Source organism: Belonocnema kinseyi, chromosome 2 (genome assembly GCF_010883055.1).
Source record: "Belonocnema kinseyi isolate 2016_QV_RU_SX_M_011 chromosome 2, B_treatae_v1, whole genome shotgun sequence".
In the NCBI taxonomy this organism is placed as follows: Eukaryota; Metazoa; Arthropoda; class Insecta; order Hymenoptera; family Cynipidae; genus Belonocnema; species Belonocnema kinseyi.
This window is the reverse complement of record NC_046658.1, coordinates 85,312,235-85,335,355: the sequence shown is the minus strand read 5'-3', so window position 1 is coordinate 85,335,355 and position 23,121 is coordinate 85,312,235. Positions and strand designations below refer to the sequence as shown.

Here is a 23,121-nt window from a genome sequence, read left to right as displayed (position 1 = left end):
GCTCGACACCTTGACAAATGTAATTCCATGTAGAAACATGCGTTTAAATAAAATATTTTACCAAAAAAGTTACCCACGCTTTAACTTGACAGACTGTACGCATGATAAAGATAAGAATTAAAATCTTTGAAAATTACTAATTGTTATTTTACCTTATAATTGTGTAGATGAAGAGAATTCCAGATGGGATTCGAAAAAATATACAGGAAAGTCAAATGGTGAGCGATATTCTTGTCCAGCTATTAGTTATTTCTCTCAAAATAATTCTAATCGCAAGACTTTAAATTGCAAAATTTAATACGAGAATGACGAAACTTTGGAAATCAAGGAAGAAATCATCGAGGGTATAAGTATATTCGTATAACTAAAATATTTAAACTGCCCTTGAGAAAATCGCCAGGTTATTTTCCGGTCCCACACATCCTCGAGACCATTTTCATCTGTAGCCAATTAAAATGCTTTTCGTTATTTCGCACTAGGTGGAAAATCAAAGTTAAAAAAAGAACATGTTAGATAGTAGTTTAAGTTGTTTTATTAGATTTTCAAAGTCAATGTGCTTCGGTATTTGACTCTCGGCAATCAGTGTCTTTTCAACGTAACTATACTGGCTGAAAATTTGCTTAAAATTTTGTCAGATTGATGCGAAAAGAAGTCTAACAAGATTTTTTAATACGCTTATGTTTAAGTTTTGGCCCGGACAGACCCATGATGAAATTTCCGCACGGGCAGGAATATGAATTAAAAGCTTTTAAATTACATTTTTCTCAATTTTCAGAGGAAGAGACTGCAGGCGATAGACTTAATAAAAAATATGACTCAAAATGCTGCGCCGTAGATATAAAAGAAGATAATACTTTCGCTACTAAAAGCAAAGTTCGAAGTCAAAAGAAGCAGAAAATTCAAAAATCTGGACGAGAACCGGTAAAGAAGTACGAATGCGATAAATGTGCTCGAACATATAAACATGAAAAAAGTTTGACTCAGCATCTGAAATACGAATGCGACGTGACACCCCGGTTCAAGTGTAAATTCTGCGACAAACGATTCAAAAGGACATATAGCTTGAGTCGCCACACACATACTGTACATCTCAAAAACAGCCTTAAAACATCGCAAACGAGGCATAAATGCGACAAATGTTCTCGAAGTTACAATTGGTTAGCTAGTTTAAATCATCATAAACGTCTAGAACATGCAGGAGTCAAATCAAAATTTACTTGCGATATTTGTGATTACAAAACACAACGGAAATGTTACATATACAGTCATATTACTTCAAAACACCTCCATAACTAATAATTATTACGCTCGCGCAACTTTAATTCTTGTAGCGAATTTCTCATACTATTTGAAAAAAAAACTTTACAAACTTTGCAAACTCTAGAGTTTCCAAGGGTAATACAAGATTTGAAAACACTAGGGTTTTTAAAGTGGTTTCATACCCGCTCAGTTACATATCGCTATTTTTGGAACACTTCGCACGCTACGAAAGCCAATTTTCCTGTATTTCGAATCCCACATTATTGTACATCATATTTCCATACATATTTATCATCTGAATAAAATAATGATTAAAATGAATTATTTAAAAGAAGCTGTATTTCTTCGGTGCTAGCCCGCATGTGGGGACAAAACTGACGACTTTTTTATGAAAAGGAAAGATATCTAAGGATGTAACAATTTTATGGGATCACTTATTGGTATATCATGAATTGGAAAAGTTAAATTTTAACCTAAAATTAGGATTAGATTAACACTTTGTGTTTTCTGTGAAAGGATTTGTCAACTATTTTCTTAGTTTTTGTTTTGCCCGATGGTGAGTCTTAGCTTTCTTATAAATTATTGATAGTTTGGATTAAAAGTGAATTATGCATAATTTCTCTTTATAATGTAAATTTCCAAGATTTTGGTTTATAGGTTTATTTCTCTAAAAGATTGGATCACTTGATGCAAAGATGGATTAGAATTGGTAAGGAATGGCAATGCTATTTGCAAACTCGTAAATGCCTCGTTCTACTCTACATTAAATACTTGTATACCTTAATATGTTATCATTTAGGAAAATAACTTCTTAGTTTTTCCGAAATTTAGAATGGATTAGTTTTGATTAATTAATATAAGAAATGCTTGTCCTCTCAGCCAAATATGAATATGCAGTCGAACCTCGTTTACTGGAACACTCGTTTATTGTAGCCCTTGTTTATAGGAACCCTCATTTATTTCAATCCAAGATACTGGTCTATCGTAACTTCCCCAACTCCCACTACTGATAGTCACATATTCCATATAGCCAATGACAGCGCGGAAGCGGGCATGTATTGTGAAACCACCTTCCGGATAGGTAGAGTGGTGGGGTTCCCTCTTGAGTTGCAATTTACGAGATATTTACGTCTCGAAGGAGCTGCAATAAACGAAGTTTGACTTTATTTGAACCTGAGTTAATAAAATAATATTTGGACCGTGTAAAAAGTCTTTTATTATAAAATATTACCTAAATTTACTGAAGGATTCAAATTTCACATCTTCATAATTCTTAACCAAAACATTTGTACCATTTTTTCTTGAATAAAAGAGAAATCCTAATTATGTCCAAAATTCAATATATGAAAATGACTCGAAATTGTTTTCCAATTCGCTCTAGGAAATAAAATATTACTCGTCGCATATATTGGGGTGTTTTTTAAATTCCTGTTGCTTTGTATTGTCTTGTTTTTTTATTCGCCTTTGATCCCCGTGCATCATTTTATATTATTTAATCTACTTCTTCTACAGATTCAAGCTTAAAATCATTGTGATTTTTACTCATTCTAATTCTTATTTTATAATTTTCCAGATCTAGAAGGAATGAGTGAGCCAAGGGAACCAACCGGTATATGGGATGGTGGGCAACATTTTTATACAACTAATTATACTTCTTGCAAAAATTATAGTGCCCAAACACTAATTTTTTACGACGATGACGAGACTTTGGAAATCAAGGAAGAAATTATAGAAAGTATGACTCACTTTGTAGAATGTAAATCTTTTAAATAAAAATATTAAATAAAAACTCCCAAATTACATTTTGGTACGTTTTCAGATCAAAATACTACAAGCAAAAAACGTAATAAGAAATATGAATCAAAATTATGTGTGGTAGATTTGAGAAAGGATAATATTTTATCTACTGAAAAGAAACTTTGTAGTAAAAAGAAGCAGAAAGTTCATGAATCAAAATGTAAACCGGGAAAGACATATAAATGCAAAAAATGTGCTCGAAGTTATAAACAAAAACACACTTTAAAAAGTCATCAAAAATACGAATGCAATGTTATGCCACAGTACAATTGTCAATTCTGCGGGAAATTATTTAAACGGGTATTTAGCAGAAATCGGCACGTGCGTGTTGTACATCTGAACACGAATTTGGAAGCATCGCCAACAAGACATAATTGCGACAAATGTTCTCGAAGTTACACCTGGAGAGGAGATTTAAATCGCCATCAACGTTTAGTGCATGCAGCAGTCGCACCACAATTTAATTGCGATATTTGCGATTACAAAACTAAACTCAAAGGTTGCTTAGCAACACATATTGTTTCAAAACATATTGATAATTAATAATTATTACGCATGTGAAACTTCAATCTTTAAGAAATTGTTCATACTAACTGAATAAACTTAAAGTACTTCTAGCAAATTTGTAGTAATTTTACTGAAGGATCCAATTGTACGTAAAACAAAATACCAAAAATGTATAAATATATGAAATTAATAAAATATTACCTTCTTGATCATATTGTATTCCTTCTAGGTTCAACAAATGAATTGAAGCTCTTGGCTTGTACGATTGTTGAAGATTGTTGAATCACATAATTTTCATTATTCCAAAATATTATTTTACATAATTTTTTTATATCGAAAAACTATTTTACATCATATTTATTATATCTAATCACTATTTTAAATATTGTTGATTTTTTGCACATGTTTCCTTGATACTCCCTAGTGTGTTTTTTTTCGTAAGGAGACTTAGTTGAAAACTATTTTTCTAATAATGGTTAGTCAAAATATAAAAAAAGAAAATAAAGCCCTGGAGTTGGTTTTAGATCCCAAAATTGGTGCGGCTTCTTAGTCTCGTATGCATGAATATAAAAATATTTTGTGGGTTATTTATAAAATATATATCTGCTACATGATAAGGATGAAAATCATTGAAAATTATGAATTGTAATTTCCACCTTATTATTTTTTAGATCAAGATAATTCCAACAGGGATTCGAAAAAATCCACAGAAAGACCAAATGATGGGAGATATTCTTGTACAATTACTAGCAATTTTTTTGAAAATAATTCTGATTCCAATACTTTGACTTGCAAAATTGAATGCGTCAATGACGAAACTTTGGAAATCAAGGAAGAACTCATCGAAGGTATGTGTATATTCGTATAATTAAAATATTTATAGTATAGATGTGAAAGAAAAGCTCACTAATTACATTTTGTTACATTTTCAGATCAAGAGACTACACCCGACAATCGTCTCAAACTGTACGAATCAAAATTCTGTTCCATATATATGAATGAAGATAATACTTTTGCCGCTAAAAATAAAGTGCGGAGTCCAAAGAAGCAGTGTATTCAGAAATTGAAACTGGTAAAGAAGTATGAATGCAAAAAGTGTGCTCGACCCTATAAACATGGAAAAAGTTTGGCTCATCATCTAAAATACGAATGCCACGCGACACCACGGTTCAAGTGTAATTTCTGCGGCAATCAGTTTAAACGAAACTGTAATATGATTCGCCACGTTCATAGGGTACATCTTAAAACAAATTTACAAACATCGAAAATGATACATAATTGCGACAAATGTTCTCGAACCTTCAGATCCTCAGCTACCCTCGATCGACACAAACGTGTAGATCATGCTGGAATCAAACCAGTATTTAACTGCGATTTTTGCGGTTACAACAATAAACGCAAAGCTTACCTGTCAAAACATATTACTTCAAAACATCTCAATAAGTAATAAGTATTACGCACGCGAGACTTCAATCCTTAAAAGAAATTTCTTATACTTCAAAACGTGGAATTAATCCACTTTTTCTTTATTTTGAGTCCCATATTAGTTTGTATCATATGTATTTCTGTACGTATTATTTATCTCAATAGAACAGTAATTTGATATCGTAATTATTTTTAAGAAACTATAATTCCTTGGTGTTACCCCGCATGTAGGAAAAAATACCGACGACGCCTTTTTTATGAAATAGAAATATCTTATGATGTACAAATGTAATAGTTGGATATCTTAGTATTTTATGCATAGGAAATGTTACCCTATTAAAATTAGTGACAGCTGTGGTATAATTACTTATTCGTTTTAAGGTTAATCTTTGAATGTACTATCTAATATTATTGACCAAATTTGTGTTAGATTGACCTCCAAGCATTTCGTAACTATTTTCTTTGCTGCTGTTTTCTCAATGGTAGCACTTAGCTATTTCTTTAATTTAATATTGCAATAATAATTTAATATTGCAGTCCTCACATCTACCGTGAGTCGTCGCCTTATTTTTGTCAAGCGACGTTCATTGGCTGTCCCGACCTTGTATCGATGTTCGATGAATATAATAAAATCAAAAAACGACTGAAATATTTTTCGGAATAGTGAGTATTGTAGCATGACGTCATGGTCATGTTAGGATAGTTAGAAATCTCAGAAAGTGTAGCACAGTTCTAAGCATGGGACTGCATAAGCCTTTTTGGAGAAAATATTCTACATGTAAAAGTAAGCTACAAAGGTATGAATGGCAATATTTTTCAAGTATAGAATTCATTCGCGCAATTCTGTTTTACCCTTTTATCGGTAAAACACTTTGAGTTTCACGAAATACAATCAACTATCGAAAATCTCAGGTTAGTGAACCCGATCTGATACACTCACCTGAAATTTTTTATATTTTATTTCTTGTCACGTAAGTACGTCAATCACCTCTTTTTAATTAGTCAGCCATTGAATCAGGCGCTGTCATACAGGGACCGAGGTGGTGGGTGACGGAACTGTTCAGTTTTAAATAGGCCAGCATGGGGGACTTGAAATAGTTAGGCCTTGAAATAGATGCGTCTTAAAATACGCAAGAGTTGTCTGTATTAAGAAATAATAGCGTCATTTGCCAAATCCCAATTACTTCGTTCTGACCTTAATAAAATGCCTGTATAACTTATATAACTATTTTTGATAATTACTATATAATTTTTCGTGAAGGTAGTCTTTCTTATTGTATGTTTTGTTTATTGCAAAGTATTATAGGTATGAATAGATATAGATTTATTACCATTCTCTTTTAGGTTTACTAGTGGTATGAAACAGAAAGATTTTGTACACTTAATTAGTTTCGTTAGTTTAAGTTAAGAAGTTTCCGTTCTTTTAGCCAAATATGAATATATTTGGTCCATAGTTAATAAAGTAACATGAAAACAATGTAAAAAGTCTTTTATTATCAAAATTGTTACAAATTGTCTAAAGGACCCTTTTTTAATTAAAATAAAAGACCTGACATGTAAAGATATAATAAACAATAATGAAATTTAAAATAAACTTTTAAAGAGCAATGTTGATAATGAGGAATGTACCATTGAGAGAATTTTGTATTTTTTCTAGGTACACCAAATAAGCTGCAACAAAAATGACCACACTGTTTTTCTGTTATCGCCGATTTAATTTAACTTTCACATATGGAGAATCAAATTTGATATATTAAAAAAAATAGTATCTTTTAGTAATATCAATTCGATATAACTAATTTGTTTTCAAAAACTGTTTCGAGTTCGGAAAATTCATTACCGATTTTTGGCTTTTAAAAGACAAATTTCGATTTGATATATTAATCGAAGCTTCTTCAAATTTCAGGTTTGGGCGTGCGACTATCGGTCTTATATTTTTGCGCTCATTATCTTCAAATAGCGACGTGACTACATCCTGAATTTAATATCTGAAAATTTGTAAAATTGTGCATGCTTTATTGTCTTGTTTTGTTTTATTATAATTATAATCTATTGTGTTTCAAAAACAAAACTATGCTTACTTATTAGATTATTTCATTACAGCTGGTATTTTTTATAGTAGACCATTATCATTATTATTTTTTTCACTCTACCATATTATAAAGCTTTCATACGATCCAAATGAATATTCCTGATATTCTATTGCCTCTAATATTTATTTCACCAAAAATCGTCTAATGGAGTCACTATTTTGCATTTCTTGCATAATTTTTATTTTTCCGAAATACTATTTTGCAGAATCACGATATGCTATAATTTCATTAATCTTAACTGTCATCTTTCATAATTTTTATCATATTGAATGATTATTTTACTCTATATAACTATTTGGATGCGTGTTTTTCTTTGTTATTCTGTTTTAAGGTTTTAAATGTAATTTCTGTAACACCTTTGATTAATATATAATTTGATTTTTTGTGTGTTATTAATTAATCCTATATGTACTACAAGATATGGATTAAAATAAATTACTTATATTAATATTCATACAATAATTAATTATCAATAATTTAATATAATTTGAATAATAAATTTAATTTAATATAATTACTCATTGTAATATTAACCTTATAATTTTCCAGGTCTTTATACCATGAGTGAGCCGAAAAACTCAATAGGAAAACGGGATGGTGGGCTATATTTTTTTGTAAAAAATCACATTTCTTCTGGTACCAGTTCTAATGCCAATTATTTAATTGAATACGATAATGATGAAACTTTAGAAATCAAGGAAGAAATCATAGAAGGTATAAGTATATTCGTATAATTAAGGTATTTTAACTGAGAATTTCCAAATTACAATTTGGAGCATTTTCGAAGCAAAAGAATAATAATATTACACGCGAAAAACATAATACAAAAATATGAATACAATTCTTTGTGCCTTAGATATAAAAGAAGATAATACTTTCGCTGCTAAAAACAAGGAGCAGAGAATCGAGGAACCGAAACTAGTGAAGAAATACAAATGCGAAAAGTGTGCGCGATGCTATACCCATGAAGGAAATTTAAAGAAGCACAAAAAATACGAATGCAACGTTAGGCCACAGTTTAATTGTAAATTCTGCGACAAAAAATTTACACGGATGTTTGGCTTGAGGCGCCATGTGGGTTTCATACATGTTAAAAAAGACGTAAGAACACCGCAATCGAGGCATAATTGCGACAAATGTTCTCGAACTTATCGTTTTTTAAGTGGTTTAAATCGACATCAAAATTTAGAACATGCAGTACTCAAACCAGAATTTACATGCTATATTTGTGATTACAAAACTAAACGCAAAGATTACTTGTCAGGCCATATTACTTCAAAACATCTCAATAAGTAGTAATTATCATGCACGTGAAACTTCTATTCTTAGGAAATTTCTCATACAAGTCAAGAGCTCCCATAGAAGCGACTCCGATTTACCAATTCGTAGAACTGCTGACTCACTCAGTTTTTCAAGGAAAAGGTTGCGACTGTTATTTTTTACGGGGCGCAGTGCGCGAGTACTCACTCGAGTATATTGCGCAATATTCGGCATTTTAATTGGAAATAGGTCAGGGGGCCCGGGTTCTTTATGTTTTGACGGTACCGATTCACAAGCAAGGACAGTGCGAGGCAACCTCCGAAACTGCTGTTAATTAGGATCTCTTGTGTATTAGAGAAATCTCTTTTTCGCATCATATTAAATGCTTGTACACGTTAAATTACACAATGTGCAAATGACAACCAAATATTCTATTTTATTTCTTAAAGGTTCCGAATGAATAAGTTTATTTATTAGCGATATTGTCATAAGTTACTTTTGTAGAATTTTTTCATATACGTTTCCTTTCTCTAATAAAAATATAAGTATAAGAAGGTATACATTATTCACCATTTTCTTTTTTATTTAAGAGCCAGCGTTTTTACACCTTTATTAACTGATAACAGTGAACTGTACTCGTATCCATAACTTTGCTTTACAAATAAAAAAAAATATTTTTGTGTGCTACCTTTTTTTAATTAATATTAACCGCATGCTCCTTTTGTGAACCCTACTTTCATCAGTGTAAGCAGGGTAATCCTTCACACATATAATACGATACTAATTTTGTAGATAAATTGTAATGTAATGTGTTTGTGTATGGTTTAATAATTAAATCTATAGCTGCTATTGGATAAGGATTGAAATCATCGAAAATAACTAATTGAATCTTTTATGTTATAATTTTCTAGGTCAACAGAGAGCTTTAAGTATCGCCAAGAATTTCAAGAATGATTCGAAGAAATCAACAGAAAGACAAGATGGTGGACCATATTCTACTCCTTACTCTGGTCCCGTTTTTGAATTTAGAACTGTGTTTGTGAAACACGAAAGAGAAGAACCCAGTGTTATTTATGAAGGGAATCCACTGGACGAACATTTTATAATTCCTGAAGTTCCGCCTCACATTAATCCTTATGTCGAGACTTCAGCTTGCCGGATTGAGTACGACAATGACAAAAATGTGGAAATAAAGGAAGAAATCATTGAAGGTATGAGTGTTTTTATAATAAAATTATCTTAACTATATATATGAAATAAAAAACTGCAAATTACATTTTTGTACATTTCCAGATCAACAGACTACAGGCGGAAAACGTAATGAATCAACATTCTGTGCCGTAAATGTACGACAAGATAATATTGTTGCTACTAAAAAACAAATGCGTAAGAAAAGGAAGCAGAGAATTGAGGATTCTAAACCAGAGGAGAAATACAAATGTGAAAAGTGTGCGCGAAGCTATAGACAGAAAGGAACTTTAAATATTCATCAAAAATATGAGTGTGACGTTCAACCACAATTCGAATGTAAATTCTGCGGCAAGCGTTTTAAACAAAAAAGTTACATTAATTCACATATAAATCGCGTTCATCAAAAAACAAACTCAGATACATCTTTCACGAAGTACGATTGTAACAAATGCACTCGTAGTTACAAATCATTAAATACTTTAACACGACATAAGCGCGTAGAACACGCAGAAGTAAAACGACATTTTACTTGCGATTATTGTTTGCATCAATCGAAACAAAAAACTCACTTAACAAATCATATTAAATCTTTACACAGAGATAAGTACTAATCATTGCTTACGCAAAACTTCATTGTTTAAGAATTTTTTCACAATAATTATGAATCTCTATTCTGCATTACATAAGATTCTTGTATACCTTGAACTATTTATCAAGGTTGAAAAAAATTACCTTTCTTCTATGTAGAATTTCTTAGTATGCATTATATTTACGGCGAAAAAGTATAATTATATTAAGTTATATGTAATATCGCGAAACACACAGTTATTAATCAATCAACGTTAATCAACACCTGCTATCCTTTCAAGATGTCTGGCGTAAAAATATTTTTATGCTTAACTGAAATGTCCCTGATGTTCGACTGAAACATCTAAGATGGTAAAGTCGTAGTACGAGTAAAAGAAAATGCCACCCATTTAGCAACCGCTTGATGAAGCTTATAATTAATATTTCTTTTCGCATGTGAACTATAGTGAACTATATAGCTATATAATAGTTTAACATTAAATATGGTAATCATAAATAATATTATCCTACACATATGTTATGTGCGAACATCAATTATTATCCGTGTACTCAATCATGAAATGATGAAAGTAAACTGAACTTTTCCGTGGAAACACTTTCTTTTATTTTTAAATTGATTCATAATTAACTGCATGGTCCTATCAGGTTCCCATTTTCCTTAACCTGAAAAGTAAGACTCTCCTTTGAACATCCAATGCTATAAAAATTGTATGGACAAATTGTAATGTAATATGATTAAATATAGGTTGTTAATTCAATATATATATATATCTGTTACAGAATAAGTATTAAAATAATCGGAAATGATTAATTCAATCTTTTACATTATAATTTTTCAGATCAACCGAGTACTTCAAGTAAAACCAAGAATTTCACGAGTAGTTCAATGAAATCAACAAAAAAACTGGAAGATGAACCATATTCTGATCTTCACGGCGACGGCTTTTTGGGATTTCAAACTGTTTTTCTGAAACATGAGAGCGAAGAACAAGGTCCTCCTTCTGACATAAATCAGTTATACGACAAATGCATAAGTACTGAAGGTTCTTCTCACAATAAGTCTAATGCCAAATCTTCAGCTTACATAATTGAATATGACAATGACAAAAATGTGGAAATTAAAGAAGAAATCATTGAATGTATGACTTTATTTATAATGAAAATATCTTGACTAAAACTATGCTACGACAAGTTTCTAATTGGTTTATTCAATTTTCAGGTCAAGGAACTGGCCGGAAATGTGATCAAAAATATGTAAATATATTGTGTACCCCAGGGTTATCAAATTCTGAGATTTTGCCTTTTAAGAAACAACAGAGCCATAAGAAACAGAAAAATCAGCAAGGAAGGCATGAATCGGAACATAAGTACAAATGCGAAAAGTGTGCTAGAACCTATAAACAAAAAGAAAATTTGATTAGCCATCAAAAATTTGAATGCGGCATTATGCCACAGTTCACATGTAAATTCTGCAGTAAGCAATTTAAGTGGAAAAGTGACATGATTCGTCATGTGAGTCACCTACATCACGTACATCTCGAAACAAATTTACAGGCTTCAAAAATGAGACATAATTGCGACAAATGTTCTCGAAGTTATACTTGGCATAAAGATTTATATCGACATAAACGTTTGGAACATGCAACAGTCACACCACAATTTACTTGCGATATTTGCGCTCACAAAACTAAGCGCAAATACACCTTGTCAAAACATATTATTAGAAAACATCTGAATAAGCCATAATTATTATGTATTTGCATCTTGAATTTTCAGCAAATTTCTCATGATTGTTAAAAAACTCTCTTTTTTTTGCATGAAATTAAATGCTTAAGTTACTTCTTGTGAAAATTACGAAATAATATTTTATTTTATTTTTTGAATATCTAAATGGCCAAATGTACTCTTTATCGAGATGAAAATAAACTGAGCTTGCTTTCAAAATTTTATTTAAGAAATAGAATAATATTTTTGTATAGATACTGCTTTAAATTTTCATGATTTATTTAAAATAAAGTGCATCATTCTCTTCAGGTTCCTATCATCCTTAATGTATAAAATATGAGATTCTTACGAATGTATAATACAATACAAATTTTGTAGACAATTTCACAGAGCAAAAAGAATATTTTTTCTGAGGAAAATTAAAAAAATAGAATAAAATTCGTAATTTCATCTAGTCTAAGAAGATGTTAAGTTCTGAATTTAAAGGGTAGATCGATACAGTTTACTTCTATTTCAGGATGTCTAAAAGGATCTTCCACAATCGGTTGTTATCAACCTCGATGATAGTACAGATTACATGTAATTTGTAAAGGAATCTTTATTACCATCAGTGAATAACAGAAATAACGACTGAAAAGACGTTAATAATTTCTTTTATCCTTCGATGATAATACAGATTTCTTGACAAATTTTGACTTTTAGCAGCTGGAAAAATAATGCGTGTTTTTCTGAGAAGGATTCTTCTTTCTATCTCTCTAGCAGCTTAATGGGAAAGCACCCGACCGACATTCGGAATTGCTGTGATTCGATTCCCAGCAGATCAAAGGAGAAGATATTTTTCAGAAAAAATTTTTTATTTAAAAATATAATTTCTAGACAAATTGTAATATAATAACATGGATCGTTAATTAAATCTATATGTTTTACAGGGAAAGGATTAAAATCATCTGAAATCACTAACTTAACCTTTTGCATTGTAATTTCCTAGACCAATCAAGTACCTCAAATAGCAAAGAGAATTTTAAGAGTGATTCAAAGAAGTCCAGAGAAAGAACAGATGGTGGAACATATTGTGTTCTTTCTGAAGGGATTTTTTGGATTTCGAAACAGTTTATTTGACCCGCGAGAAGGCAGAGAAAAATCTTATTTCTGATAGAAGTTGAATCAATGAAAAATGTATAACTGAAATTTTCTCCACAACCACAAAAAAACATTCTGCAACCTGGGCTATGCCAATCATACATATACGTTTTTGATGTCGCTTAATCCTAATCTAGGGTCTGTTTGACCCCATCAGGTCATAATAATGGTCAAGTGAACGTCAAAATAAAGAAAACCATTTGATCGGAGAAAATCTCTACCCTCAGACGTTTTTAGAGTAATTGAATCTGAATCTGGGGTCACTTTGATTCCATCAAATCAGGATCGAGCTCAAGTGAAGGTCAGAATGAGAAGAAACTATTTAATCAGCGTGAACCACTACTTTTAGAAGTTTTTGGGGTCGCTAAATCCGAATCTTGGTTCATTTTACCCCGTCAGGTTGGGATAAAGGTCATCCTTAGGAAAAATTTGAGTAAGTCATGGAATCGAACTTATAGGGTCGAACAAACCCCGAGTTCGGATTCAGAGATCCCAAAACCGTCTGCGAGTAGAGATTTTCTCCGACCTATTGGTTTTCTCCTATCCAATGATTTTCTTTATTTTCACCTTTAATTGACCTTGCTCCTGACCTGATGGGGTCAAACTGACCCCGGATTCGGATTCAACGATCCCAAAAACATCTCAGACTATATTTTTTCTCCTATCTTATGGTTTGCTCTATTTTGACCTTCAATTGACCTTTATCCTGACCTGATGGTCCCTGATGATCCCAAAAACATCTCAGACATCTCATTTTTTCTCCTATCTTATGATTTGCTCTATTTTGAACTTCAATTGACCTTTATCCTGACCTGATGGGGTCAAACTGACCCCGCATTTGAATGCAACAGCCTCCAAAGCGTATGGGTATGCTGGTTATGCTAGGAGTGCAGAAATTTCTGTTGTAGATCTCTGTAATAATTTGGGTCCATATTTTTAGGTGTAATTGAATACGACAACGGCCAATCTTTAGTTATCAAGGAAGAAATTATCCAAGGTATAACTAGATTTTTAATTTAAACAAATATTTTAACTAAAACTATAAAATAAAGAATTAAAAATATCGTTTCGTTAATTTTTCAGATGAAGTATTGCGTACCCCAGATATGAGAAAAGATGATATTTTGGTTAATGGAAAAATTGGGTATTCAAAAGAAGCAGAAAATTCAACCATCAAGGCAGAAAGTAGGAAAGACCTGAAAACTGACATGAAAGCCCACGTGGGTCTCATACATTTTAAATTAAATTCTCAGACATCTAAAACGAAATATAATTGTGATAAATGTTTTTGAAGTTACAGTTCCTCAGATACCCTAAATCTACATAAACTTTTATTAAATGCAACAGTCACCACTTCTCAAGACATATTATTAGCAAACATCTTAATAAACGTTAAGTATTATGTGAGCGCAGCTTCAATCTTTACAAAAATTCTCATACTTCTTTTTGAAACATTCTCTTTTTTTTAATTGAATGATTACATAAAGATATAATTTTTATCGAGATTGATATCAATTACTTTTTCTTTGTGCAGAGTTTAATAGTATATGTTTTACCCACGAGGAAAACATGTAAGTATGAGGAAGTATATTTTGATTTCCATTTTCTTTTTGCTTGACTAGCAAGTGTTAATATTTAATTATCAACCAATTACAGTAAACTGAACTTGTTTCTATAATTTTATTTAAGAAATAAAATAATACTTTTTTGTTGACACTGCTGTTTATTTTTAGATTTATTTAAAATCAACCCCATGATCCTTTTAAGGATCCTGTCTTCCTTAATGTAGTAAATAGGGGACTCCTACGAACATATAATACAATACAAATTTTGTAAAAATTACGCAGGGTGAAAAGAGGATCCTTTTTCACGGTAAATGGATGCAGTTGATTCATATTTCACGGCATATACAAGAATCTTTTCTGATTGGTTGTTACCAACCTCGATGTTAATATAGATTTCTTGTAACTTACAGACAAAATGTAATGTGATTGTGCATGGATTATTAATTAAACCTTTATCTACTACATGATAAGGATTAAACTCATCTGAAATTACTAACTAAATGTTTTACGTTATAATTTTCTAGATCAACCGAGTCCTTCAAATAACACCAAGAATTTGAAGAGTGATTCTAAACAATCAACAGAAAGACTAGATGGAAGACTACGTTCTGCTCTTCAATCTGGTCCCCTTTTGGAATTTGAAACTGTGTTTGTCAAACACGAAAGGGAAGACAGCAGTCTTTTTTCTGATGGAAATCCATTTGACGAAACTATTCAAGGTATAACTTGATTTTTATTAAAATGCCTCAATTAAAACTATGAAAAAAAATTACAAATGTTTTGTTAAATTTTCAGATCAAGTAGTGTGTACCCCAGATCTTACACAAGATGATATTCTGGTTGTTGGGAAAAAAGTTCGGGGTCAAAAGAAGCAGAAAATTCAGGCATCAAGACAGGAACCGGGAAAGAAATACAAATGCGAAAAGTGTGCTAGAACTTATTCACGTATATATAGTTTGAATCAGCATCGAAAATACGAATGCGACGTCACGCCAAAGTTCACATGTAGTTTCTGCGGCAAACTGTTTAAACGGAAAAATCAGATGAATACCCACGTGAGTCTCGTACATCTTAAGACAAACTTGCACGGATCGCAAACGAAAATTAATTGCGACAAATGTTCTAAAAGCTACACTTGGCAAGGAGATTTGAATCGACATAAACGTTTAGAACATGCAGAAATCACACGACAATTTACTTGCGATATTTGCAATCACAAAGCTAAACGCAAATACCACTTGTCAAAACATATTACTTCAAAACATCTCAATAAGTAATATTATTATTACATACGCGAAACTTCAATTCTTCTTGGGAAATTTATAATACAAGTAGAAAAACTCTCTTTTTTATTATGTTAAATGTTTAAATAGATTAAATTAATTTTGGTGAGAATCACTACATAATACTCAATCTGACTTTTTGAAGTTCCGAAAAGGTAAGTTTACTCCATCGACATCTGCATAAATGATGTTTTCTTAAGTTTAGGAGTAATACTTAAGCGTTTTGTTTATTTTGATAAAATTTAGGTATTTTTTTTAGTCCTGTTTGGAGATATGTTGAATTTTGAATTCTTTAATATAATTTAAGTTTGCATATCGAAAAACAATTAATAAATTGAATTGAAATTCACCGATTTTCAAAATATGCAGCAGCGAACAAATTCGTACTCTACAAAAGAATTGTATCATCTCTCTCTCTTAGATTATAAATGTTTAAAAAACGATTCATATAAGTTAGCGCATTATAAATATTTAAAAAAGCGATTAATATAGGTTAGCGCATTATAAATAAAATTAAGTTACTAACTGATGCATTATATTATTACAATTGATCTATATGGGCCATTACATTGGAGATCTACAATCAAAATGTTTTTTTCCACAAAACAATTTTTTCGCGTTTTTATTTCGAAAATATTCGACGCGTATTTTTTAATTTCAATTGTAATACTCAAAAATCTCGAGATATGATTTTTCAAAATTTGGTAATCGGGAAAAATCATTTCTTTTCAATCGCTCACTGTAAAAGAAGTTGTAAATGGAAAAAATTATTCTTTTACTGAAAATACGCATTCAACCACAAGCTTTGCAAAATAATGTAACATACCTCTTGTAGTTTTCTCCATAACAATATAGTGCATTTTTATAAAGAATTTTATTTATTTTTAACTTGTAACATTTTTTCCGTTTTTTTTACCTTACATTTTTTTCAAAATTCTCAAATATACAGAAAAAATTTGACAATGGAGAAATGAATACTCCAAGTGTTACGAATTTTTATAATCCGTCGTGTATGTTGCAGCGAGTGAGCTAGCGCGCACGCTTAATCGACGTCGTGTGAAAAAATTCTTAATACTTGGAGTTTTTATTTCTTCATTCTCAAAAGTTTCCTTCATATTTAAGAATCTTGAACAACAATTTCAAGGTAAAAAAACGGGCAAGAAGTGTTCCAAGTTTAAAATAAATAAAATTCTTTAGAAAAATGCACTATATTGTTATGCAAAAAATAACAGGAGATTTGTTATACTATTTTGCAAAGCTTATGCGTGAATACATATTTTCAGTACAAGAATAATTTTTTCTTTTCAAAACTTCTTTTACAGTGAGCGATCGAAAACAAATGATTTTTCGCAATTACCAAATTTTGAAAAATCATATCTGGAGATTTTCAAGTATCACATTTAAATGAAAAAAAATACGTGTCGATTATTTTCGAACACAAAACGCGAAAAAAATGTTGATTGTAAATCTCCCATGTAGTAAGCAATATATATCCTATAATTCGCCTCGGATATTAAATATTCATTTTAATCACAAATATATATATATATATATCAAATAAAAAATTGTGCATTGACACTCCATCGATATTGACATATATTATATTTCCTAAATGTAGGATTTTTATACGTAATGTTTGGTTTGATCAACCATAAAACATAGAAAGTATGTTTCAGTTCATTTTTAAGTAATTTATGAAAAGAATGAAATTTTATTTTTTTTACGCCTGGAAAAATTTATAATTGATAAATTTAAATAAGACAACCTAATAAATACGGCATCTACAGACTTCCTAATGTTCTTATTCTTTTTAATCTTCTTATTAGTTGAAATTAATTTGAAAAGCAAAATCGAATCGATAACGTTTGCGAAACTAAGCTAGTTTCCCTCATCAGATCTTAAAAGAGTGTAAAAAAATTTCGTGCAATTTTCTTTATGTGTGAAATACATGTTTTTAGAAAAATAGACAAAACTTTTTTGGTAGCTCTGTAGAAATACTCATATTTTGTATTTATTTATTAAAACTATTGTTTACACTGCGGTATAGGCAATACATTTTTGGTGAAAACGGAAATGTATAGTTTCACTTCATAAATAAAAAATACAAATCTTTCTACAGCACTACCTAAAAAGTTTTTTCTATTTTTCTAAAAACATGAAACTCACACTTAAAGAAAATTGCACGGAAACTTTATAAACTATTTTCATATCTGATCAGGGAAATCAGAAAAGTTTCCAAAACCTAATCGATTCGATTCTGCTTTTCAAATGAATTTCAACTACTAGCCTGGATGATGTCGTATTCATTAGGTTCTTTTACCGAATTTATCACCTATTTCCTCTTTAGATTGTCTACATTGAATTCGTTTTCATAATTTAAGTTTAGATATCCAAACAACAATTAATAACTTAATGTATAAAATTTCCTAAAATAAAACCAAGAATCCAAGAAGCAAATTCGGACAACCACCATAAAATGTTTTAAATGCAATTAGAAAAAAAGATAAAAATTTTCCTAAAAAGGAGGGAAAAAAATGATTTTTTTAAGACAAAAATAAAAAAGAGCATTGTGGTTTCGTTGTTGTTCCTGCCTGCTCAAAATTTTTTTTCCTTGGTAGGGGTGCGGTATGAATGCCGAAATGTTGGTGATTATTTTTTGCAAATTTTTTCATATTGTAATTTGATAGAGAAAAAAAAGTGAGACGATGGTCGTGGGGACTAAAGCGCCTTTGGCCCCACACCGTCGGCTAGCGGGTGGTTCGCTTGACGCCTCGCATTCTGGATGAGCCACGGCGGCCCATGCGGTGAAATCTAGCCTAGCAACGGAGTTGTTCATAAAACTTACGAAAGAAATAACAAAAAGAATTAAAGGAATTTGGTTGGTTGCTTTCACATTTTTCTTCTCTCTTTTTTATTTTTATCCCAAAAAATAATTTTTTTCTCTTTTTTTGATTTTTTTTTATCTTTTTCAAAATTACAATAGGAACGTTTTATGGTGGTTGTAGAAATTTTTTCGTTTTATTCTTCGTTTTATTTTCATTAATTCTGCACATTAACTTGATTATTGGATGTTAAATAGGATTTTAAATTTGATTTTAATCTTATTTGATTTTCCTGAATTCTAATTAATAACTTGATCAGAAATGCACCGTTTTTTTTTTTCAAATTTGCACCATCGAATAATTTCGTTCTCTGCAGAAAATTGTATGATTTCTCGAAGAGTATAAATATGCGAAGAGCGTTTATTAATACTTAGCGCATTATAATAACATTAAGATAAATAAATATTGCATCGTATTATTACAGTTAGGCCTTATATCCTGTAAATGGCCTTGGCTATTCGGTATTAATTCTAATGAAAAAAATAAATAAAATATCGTACATTTACTCTATTAATATCGACAAGAATGATTATTTTTCTTAAATTTTGGATATGTTCTGATATGTTTTGCTTATTTGCAAAAAACATAAAATGTTAAATATATTTTTTAGTTTCTTTTAAAGATTTTGTACCCTGAATTCTTTTTCATAATCTATGATCAGAATTTTTTTCTATCAGTCAAATATGAATATATTTTTTCCGGAATTGATAAAATAACTTTCTTGTATCATAAACATTTCTTTTATTATATCATACCAAATTAAACATAACATAAACGGGGACTCGCAGGATAATTATCAATTAAGTAACTACTGAAATTGAAAATTCACCTTCCCTAGAAATTTGTTATCTTTCTAGAGCCAGCAAAAGAAAAACGTGGAAACGTAGAAAAACTTCAAAAATCAAGGGGGAAAACACTAAAGATATGACTATATTTTTAATTAAAATATCTTAACGAACAGTATGAAATTAAAATTTGCTAGTTACATTTTGTTAAATTTTCAAATCAAGATACTTCAGTTAGAAAACTGCGTAGATTGGTGAGTCAAACTTGTATACCGGAAGTATGAAAGGAGTTTATATTTTGGCTGTTGGCAGTAATCTGAAATAATTTGAACAAAAAATGTGCATCAATTCGTATGTAATTCTTATAAATGATATAATTTATTAATCTAGTTTAAAAAAAAACGATTTTTGGAATTTTATGAAGTAGTATACTTTTACTCTAAATTCGAATCCATCGCAATATTTAACGATTCATCATTTAATAATAATAGCTTAAATTATACCTATAGTATGTCATCAGTGAGAAAAATGTACAGCGAGTACCGTTCGCGAATGTAATCCACTAATATTTTATCCCTAACCATCAGTCATTATTAACACAAAAAACCATAAAAATAATTGGATTCGTTTATTATTTAGATCAGAAATGTAATTTTACACTGTTAATAACATAAATTCAAATAGTAAATTATGTTAATTTAGAAGTTATAAACAATATTTTTTTTATGTTGTAGAAGTAATAATTCTGGACATTTATAATGTTATATATTTCAGGGTTTCAATGGATCTACCATCATCACGAATTCATACTGTATCTAAACTTTTTAGCTATACATTGATTAATTTAACCCAATATTGTTTAATATTAATAATTTTAATATGAATTTTTTTTGTCTACATGGTCTATAATCAATATTTTTTAATAATGATTTAAAATTTAGAAAAAAATTCTCTCTCTCTCTCTAATATTGTTTAATATTAATTAATATTAATAATATTAATCCTTCCGCTAAGCCTAAGTGCCTATGCAGCATTTGCAGTTGAATAAACAAATTGTTAATAATCTTTTGGGGTCAGTCTGACCCCATATAAGTATAGTGCTCGAGATCCATAAAAATCAAAGATTTTATTTTTGTGTTTTTTTTGTACTCAAGTAAACATGGCTATAAATAATCAAATTTGTAGAAGTTATAAATTTTTAAATGAAAAATCAGTTTTTTTTAAATTAAAAATTTTCGAATTTTTGTATATGCCTCTATATAATTTTCATTACAAAAACAATCAGAATCTAATTTCTATATATTAAATAGCATCTATGAATTTTTTCAAGTTGAAACCATACATAAAATCAGTATGACAACGTTTCAAAGTCAGCTAGGGTCAATTTGACCCAATGTAAGTAATATTTAATTTTTTAGAGGTATACGTGATGAGGGTTAACACATTATTTTAATATTCGCTGCATTATGCTTTTGTGACTGTCCACTATCTTAATTGTGGGAGAAATTTAAACGTATGGAGTATTAATACAATATAAAATTTCAGAATAAAAATTGCAAATTATATTTTTAAGTCAAAAAAGTTGTTCGAAAAAACTAAGAAAAAAAGAACCTTCTGGATATAAAATATTAAATTGTGGCAAATAGCAAATTTTAAATTCATGTATTTATGGCATTCTTTTTATCAGATTACCTTAATTTTTTTCAAACTAAAATAGAGTCTGCTGCGAGTTATTACTGTTAATTGAGTGAAGATCTACTGCAGGAGCATTTTATTCATCCATATTTTCATTGTATGGAAATTCGAATCTTCTTTATAAATAGAATGAAGGTTTATTGTAAAATAAGAATTACAATCATCAAAAATTACCAATTGTAACTTTCACCTTATCATTTTCTAGATCAGCAGAATTCCAAGGGTGAGTCGTGGAAATCCGCACAAAGTTCGGATGTTGGGTCCATATTCTTATATAAATACTGACATTTCTTCGGGCAATAATTTTGGCCTCAAGAAATTAATTGAATACGACAATGATATAACTTTGAAATAAAAGAAGAACTTATCAGCGGTATGAGTAGATTTTTAATTAAAATATCTTAAATGAAACAGTGAACCATACCATTTTAATTTTGATGTTTTTAAATTCTCAGATGAAGATACAGTTAAAGACCAGACACGTAACAAAAATTATCAGTCAAAATTGCCTACCGTAGGGAAATGAGAAGATAATATATTAGTTGCTAACAAAATGCCGACCCAAAATAAGCAGAAAATCCAGGACTCAAAACAGAAACTGGAAAAGAAATGCAAATGCGAAAATTGTGCACGCAGCTATATCCATTAAACAAAATTTGAGGTTTCATCAAAAATACCAGTGCGAAGTTTTGCCACAGTTCAGTTGTTAGTTTTGCTGCAGACGATTTAAACGGAAAATTCACATGAATATCCATACAGATATCGTGCATCTTACAACAAAGCCATTGAAAAAGAGATTTAATTGTGACAAATGTGCTCGATATTACAGTTACTTAGGTGGTTTAAATCTACATAAGCGTATAGAACACGCAACAGTCAAACCGAAATTTACTTGCGACTATTGTTATTATAAATCGAAACAAAAAACTCACTTAACAAATCATTTTTCTGCGAAATATCTCAATAATATATGATTATTAAGTACGCAGTATTTTAATTCTTAGCGAATTTCTGATGTTTTTTGAAAAAACTACTTTTTGCATTGCATTATATACAATTGTATAATGTATATCCTCAATTATTTTTTGTGAACCCCACTGCATAATACTCAATTTTTCGTCTTACAGATTTTGAAAGAGTACATTTATTATCCATCAACTTTCAAATAATTTAATTTTCATAAATGCTGAATTTGTTTTAGAATTTGTTCTGAATTTGTTCTAGTCATGAGAAGGTCTGGTTTACTTAACATTTTCTTTTAGACTAACAACTTTTACTACTCAGTCTTCAATAAAGAAAGTAAACTAAACTTAATGTCATAATTTTTTATAAGAAATTAGTATTCATAAGGAAGACCCTTAATTATTCCATCTTCTTCCCGAATGTTTTTACCGAATTTGTACAGCAATGTTATGGAACTTGTTATATGTTTTGATCATATACGTTATTGTTATGCATTTATCAGAAAAAGTTTTTAAACTTCAAATTATAATTTCAAAAATAGTTTTGATTTTTTTCGACGTTACTTGATCTGTATAATTTATTATTTACTGCAAAAAACGGATTGAATTTCCTATTAACGGTATATCTTAGTTAATGTTGTGTTCTATTCTGAGATAGTAACACAATCTTTTTTGAGATTTAGATATTTCCTTGTAACTTTATATTGATTTAGTATTTACTATTTGATGTTTTTGTTATTGTCAATCTTGTTAATCATGCAAATACTACTGGGATGCAGCTAGAAATGAAATTACAGGAATTTTATCATACAAGATATTTAAATAATTTAAAGCTTAGCAGCCTTAACGATTTAATAGGACTTGGAATGGAAGCTTCTAATGTGTCCCCTAAGGGTTTACATTTTTCTTACACCTTCTCTATTTCTTTACACACCCTCCACACACTTACTTGGTGGTGGAAGG

At 30.2% G+C, this 23,121-nt stretch overlaps 7 protein-coding genes across 7 annotated transcripts in view; all 7 read left to right on the top strand.

Annotated features, from left to right (window-relative positions):
• Window positions 1–551: 551 nt before the first annotated feature.
• LOC117182793 (zinc finger protein 816-like) lies at window positions 552–3,759 on the top strand. The gene is made up of 4 exons (XM_033375900.1): window positions 552–561; window positions 776–1,024; window positions 2,834–2,995; window positions 3,080–3,759. Exons 1-4 carry the CDS (start codon window positions 552–554, stop codon window positions 3,598–3,600), a joined length of 942 nt encoding a protein of 313 aa, XP_033231791.1. The 3' UTR covers window positions 3,601–3,759.
• On the top strand, window positions 3,733–6,240 carry LOC117182792 (zinc finger protein 566-like). Its single transcript, XM_033375899.1, has 3 exons — window positions 3,733–3,823; window positions 4,236–4,412; window positions 4,497–6,240. Exons 1-3 carry the CDS (start codon window positions 3,733–3,735, stop codon window positions 5,009–5,011), a joined length of 783 nt encoding a protein of 260 aa, XP_033231790.1. The 3' UTR covers window positions 5,012–6,240.
• A 1,402-nt stretch (window positions 6,241–7,642) lies between these two features.
• On the top strand, window positions 7,643–8,784 carry LOC117182791 (zinc finger protein 468-like). Its single transcript, XM_033375898.1, has 2 exons — window positions 7,643–7,796; window positions 7,939–8,784. Exons 1-2 carry the CDS (start codon window positions 7,643–7,645, stop codon window positions 8,376–8,378), a joined length of 594 nt encoding a protein of 197 aa, XP_033231789.1. The 3' UTR covers window positions 8,379–8,784.
• A 365-nt stretch (window positions 8,785–9,149) lies between these two features.
• Window positions 9,150–10,714, top strand: LOC117182790 (zinc finger protein 12-like). The gene is made up of 3 exons (XM_033375897.1): window positions 9,150–9,153; window positions 9,254–9,553; window positions 9,636–10,714. Exons 1-3 carry the CDS (start codon window positions 9,150–9,152, stop codon window positions 10,142–10,144), a joined length of 813 nt encoding a protein of 270 aa, XP_033231788.1. The 3' UTR covers window positions 10,145–10,714.
• A 250-nt stretch (window positions 10,715–10,964) lies between these two features.
• LOC117168536 (zinc finger imprinted 3-like) lies at window positions 10,965–12,065 on the top strand. Its single transcript, XM_033354271.1, has 2 exons — window positions 10,965–11,260; window positions 11,341–12,065. Exons 1-2 carry the CDS (start codon window positions 11,008–11,010, stop codon window positions 11,865–11,867), a joined length of 780 nt encoding a protein of 259 aa, XP_033210162.1. The 5' UTR covers window positions 10,965–11,007; the 3' UTR covers window positions 11,868–12,065.
• Window positions 12,066–13,828: 1,763 nt separating this feature from the next.
• LOC117182789 (zinc finger protein sens-like) lies at window positions 13,829–16,026 on the top strand. Its single transcript, XM_033375895.1, has 5 exons — window positions 13,829–13,853; window positions 13,927–13,983; window positions 14,070–14,171; window positions 15,076–15,270; window positions 15,347–16,026. The coding sequence occupies exons 1-5, from the start codon at window positions 13,829–13,831 to the stop codon at window positions 15,826–15,828; spliced, it is 861 nt and encodes a 286-aa protein (XP_033231786.1). The 3' UTR covers window positions 15,829–16,026.
• A 778-nt stretch (window positions 16,027–16,804) lies between these two features.
• LOC117182788 (zinc finger protein 93-like) overlaps window positions 16,805–23,121 on the top strand; it is a 14,332-nt gene continuing 8,015 nt past the window's right edge. The window contains exon 1 of the mRNA XM_033375894.1: window positions 16,805–16,844. Within this exon, the coding sequence (XP_033231785.1) occupies window positions 16,805–16,844 (40 nt within the window). The remainder of the gene's footprint in view (window positions 16,845–23,121) is intronic.

What these genes read in the sequence shown, in the direction of transcription:
- LOC117182793 (XM_033375900.1), top strand. An exon ending in CGTGACACCCCGGTTCAAGT is followed by an intron (nt 1,025 to 2,833) that starts GTAAATTCTGCG and finishes ATAATTTTCCAG; the next exon opens with ATCTAGAAGGAATGAGTGAG. An exon ending in CAAGGAAGAAATTATAGAAA is followed by an intron (nt 2,996 to 3,079) that starts GTATGACTCACT and finishes GTACGTTTTCAG; the next exon opens with ATCAAAATACTACAAGCAAA.
- LOC117182792 (XM_033375899.1), top strand. Translation starts at nt 3,733, where the DNA reads ATGTATAAATATATGAAATTAATAAAATATTACCTTCTTGATCATATT. An exon ending in TGAATTGAAGCTCTTGGCTT is followed by an intron (nt 3,824 to 4,235) that starts GTACGATTGTTG and finishes ATTATTTTTTAG; the next exon opens with ATCAAGATAATTCCAACAGG. An exon ending in CAAGGAAGAACTCATCGAAG is followed by an intron (nt 4,413 to 4,496) that starts GTATGTGTATAT and finishes TTACATTTTCAG; the next exon opens with ATCAAGAGACTACACCCGAC.
- LOC117182791 (XM_033375898.1), top strand. Translation starts at nt 7,643, where the DNA reads ATGAGTGAGCCGAAAAACTCAATAGGAAAACGGGATGGTGGGCTATAT. An exon ending in CAAGGAAGAAATCATAGAAG is followed by an intron (nt 7,797 to 7,938) that starts GTATAAGTATAT and finishes TTTGTGCCTTAG; the next exon opens with ATATAAAAGAAGATAATACT.
- LOC117182790 (XM_033375897.1), top strand. An exon ending in AAAGGAAGAAATCATTGAAG is followed by an intron (nt 9,554 to 9,635) that starts GTATGAGTGTTT and finishes GTACATTTCCAG; the next exon opens with ATCAACAGACTACAGGCGGA.
- LOC117168536 (XM_033354271.1), top strand. Translation starts at nt 11,008, where the DNA reads ATGAAATCAACAAAAAAACTGGAAGATGAACCATATTCTGATCTTCAC. An exon ending in TAAAGAAGAAATCATTGAAT is followed by an intron (nt 11,261 to 11,340) that starts GTATGACTTTAT and finishes TTCAATTTTCAG; the next exon opens with GTCAAGGAACTGGCCGGAAA.
- LOC117182789 (XM_033375895.1), top strand. Translation starts at nt 13,829, where the DNA reads ATGCAACAGCCTCCAAAGCGTATGG. An exon ending in ACAGCCTCCAAAGCGTATGG is followed by an intron (nt 13,854 to 13,926) that starts GTATGCTGGTTA and finishes CCATATTTTTAG; the next exon opens with GTGTAATTGAATACGACAAC. An exon ending in TTCAACCATCAAGGCAGAAA is followed by an intron (nt 14,172 to 15,075) that starts GTAGGAAAGACC and finishes ATAATTTTCTAG; the next exon opens with ATCAACCGAGTCCTTCAAAT.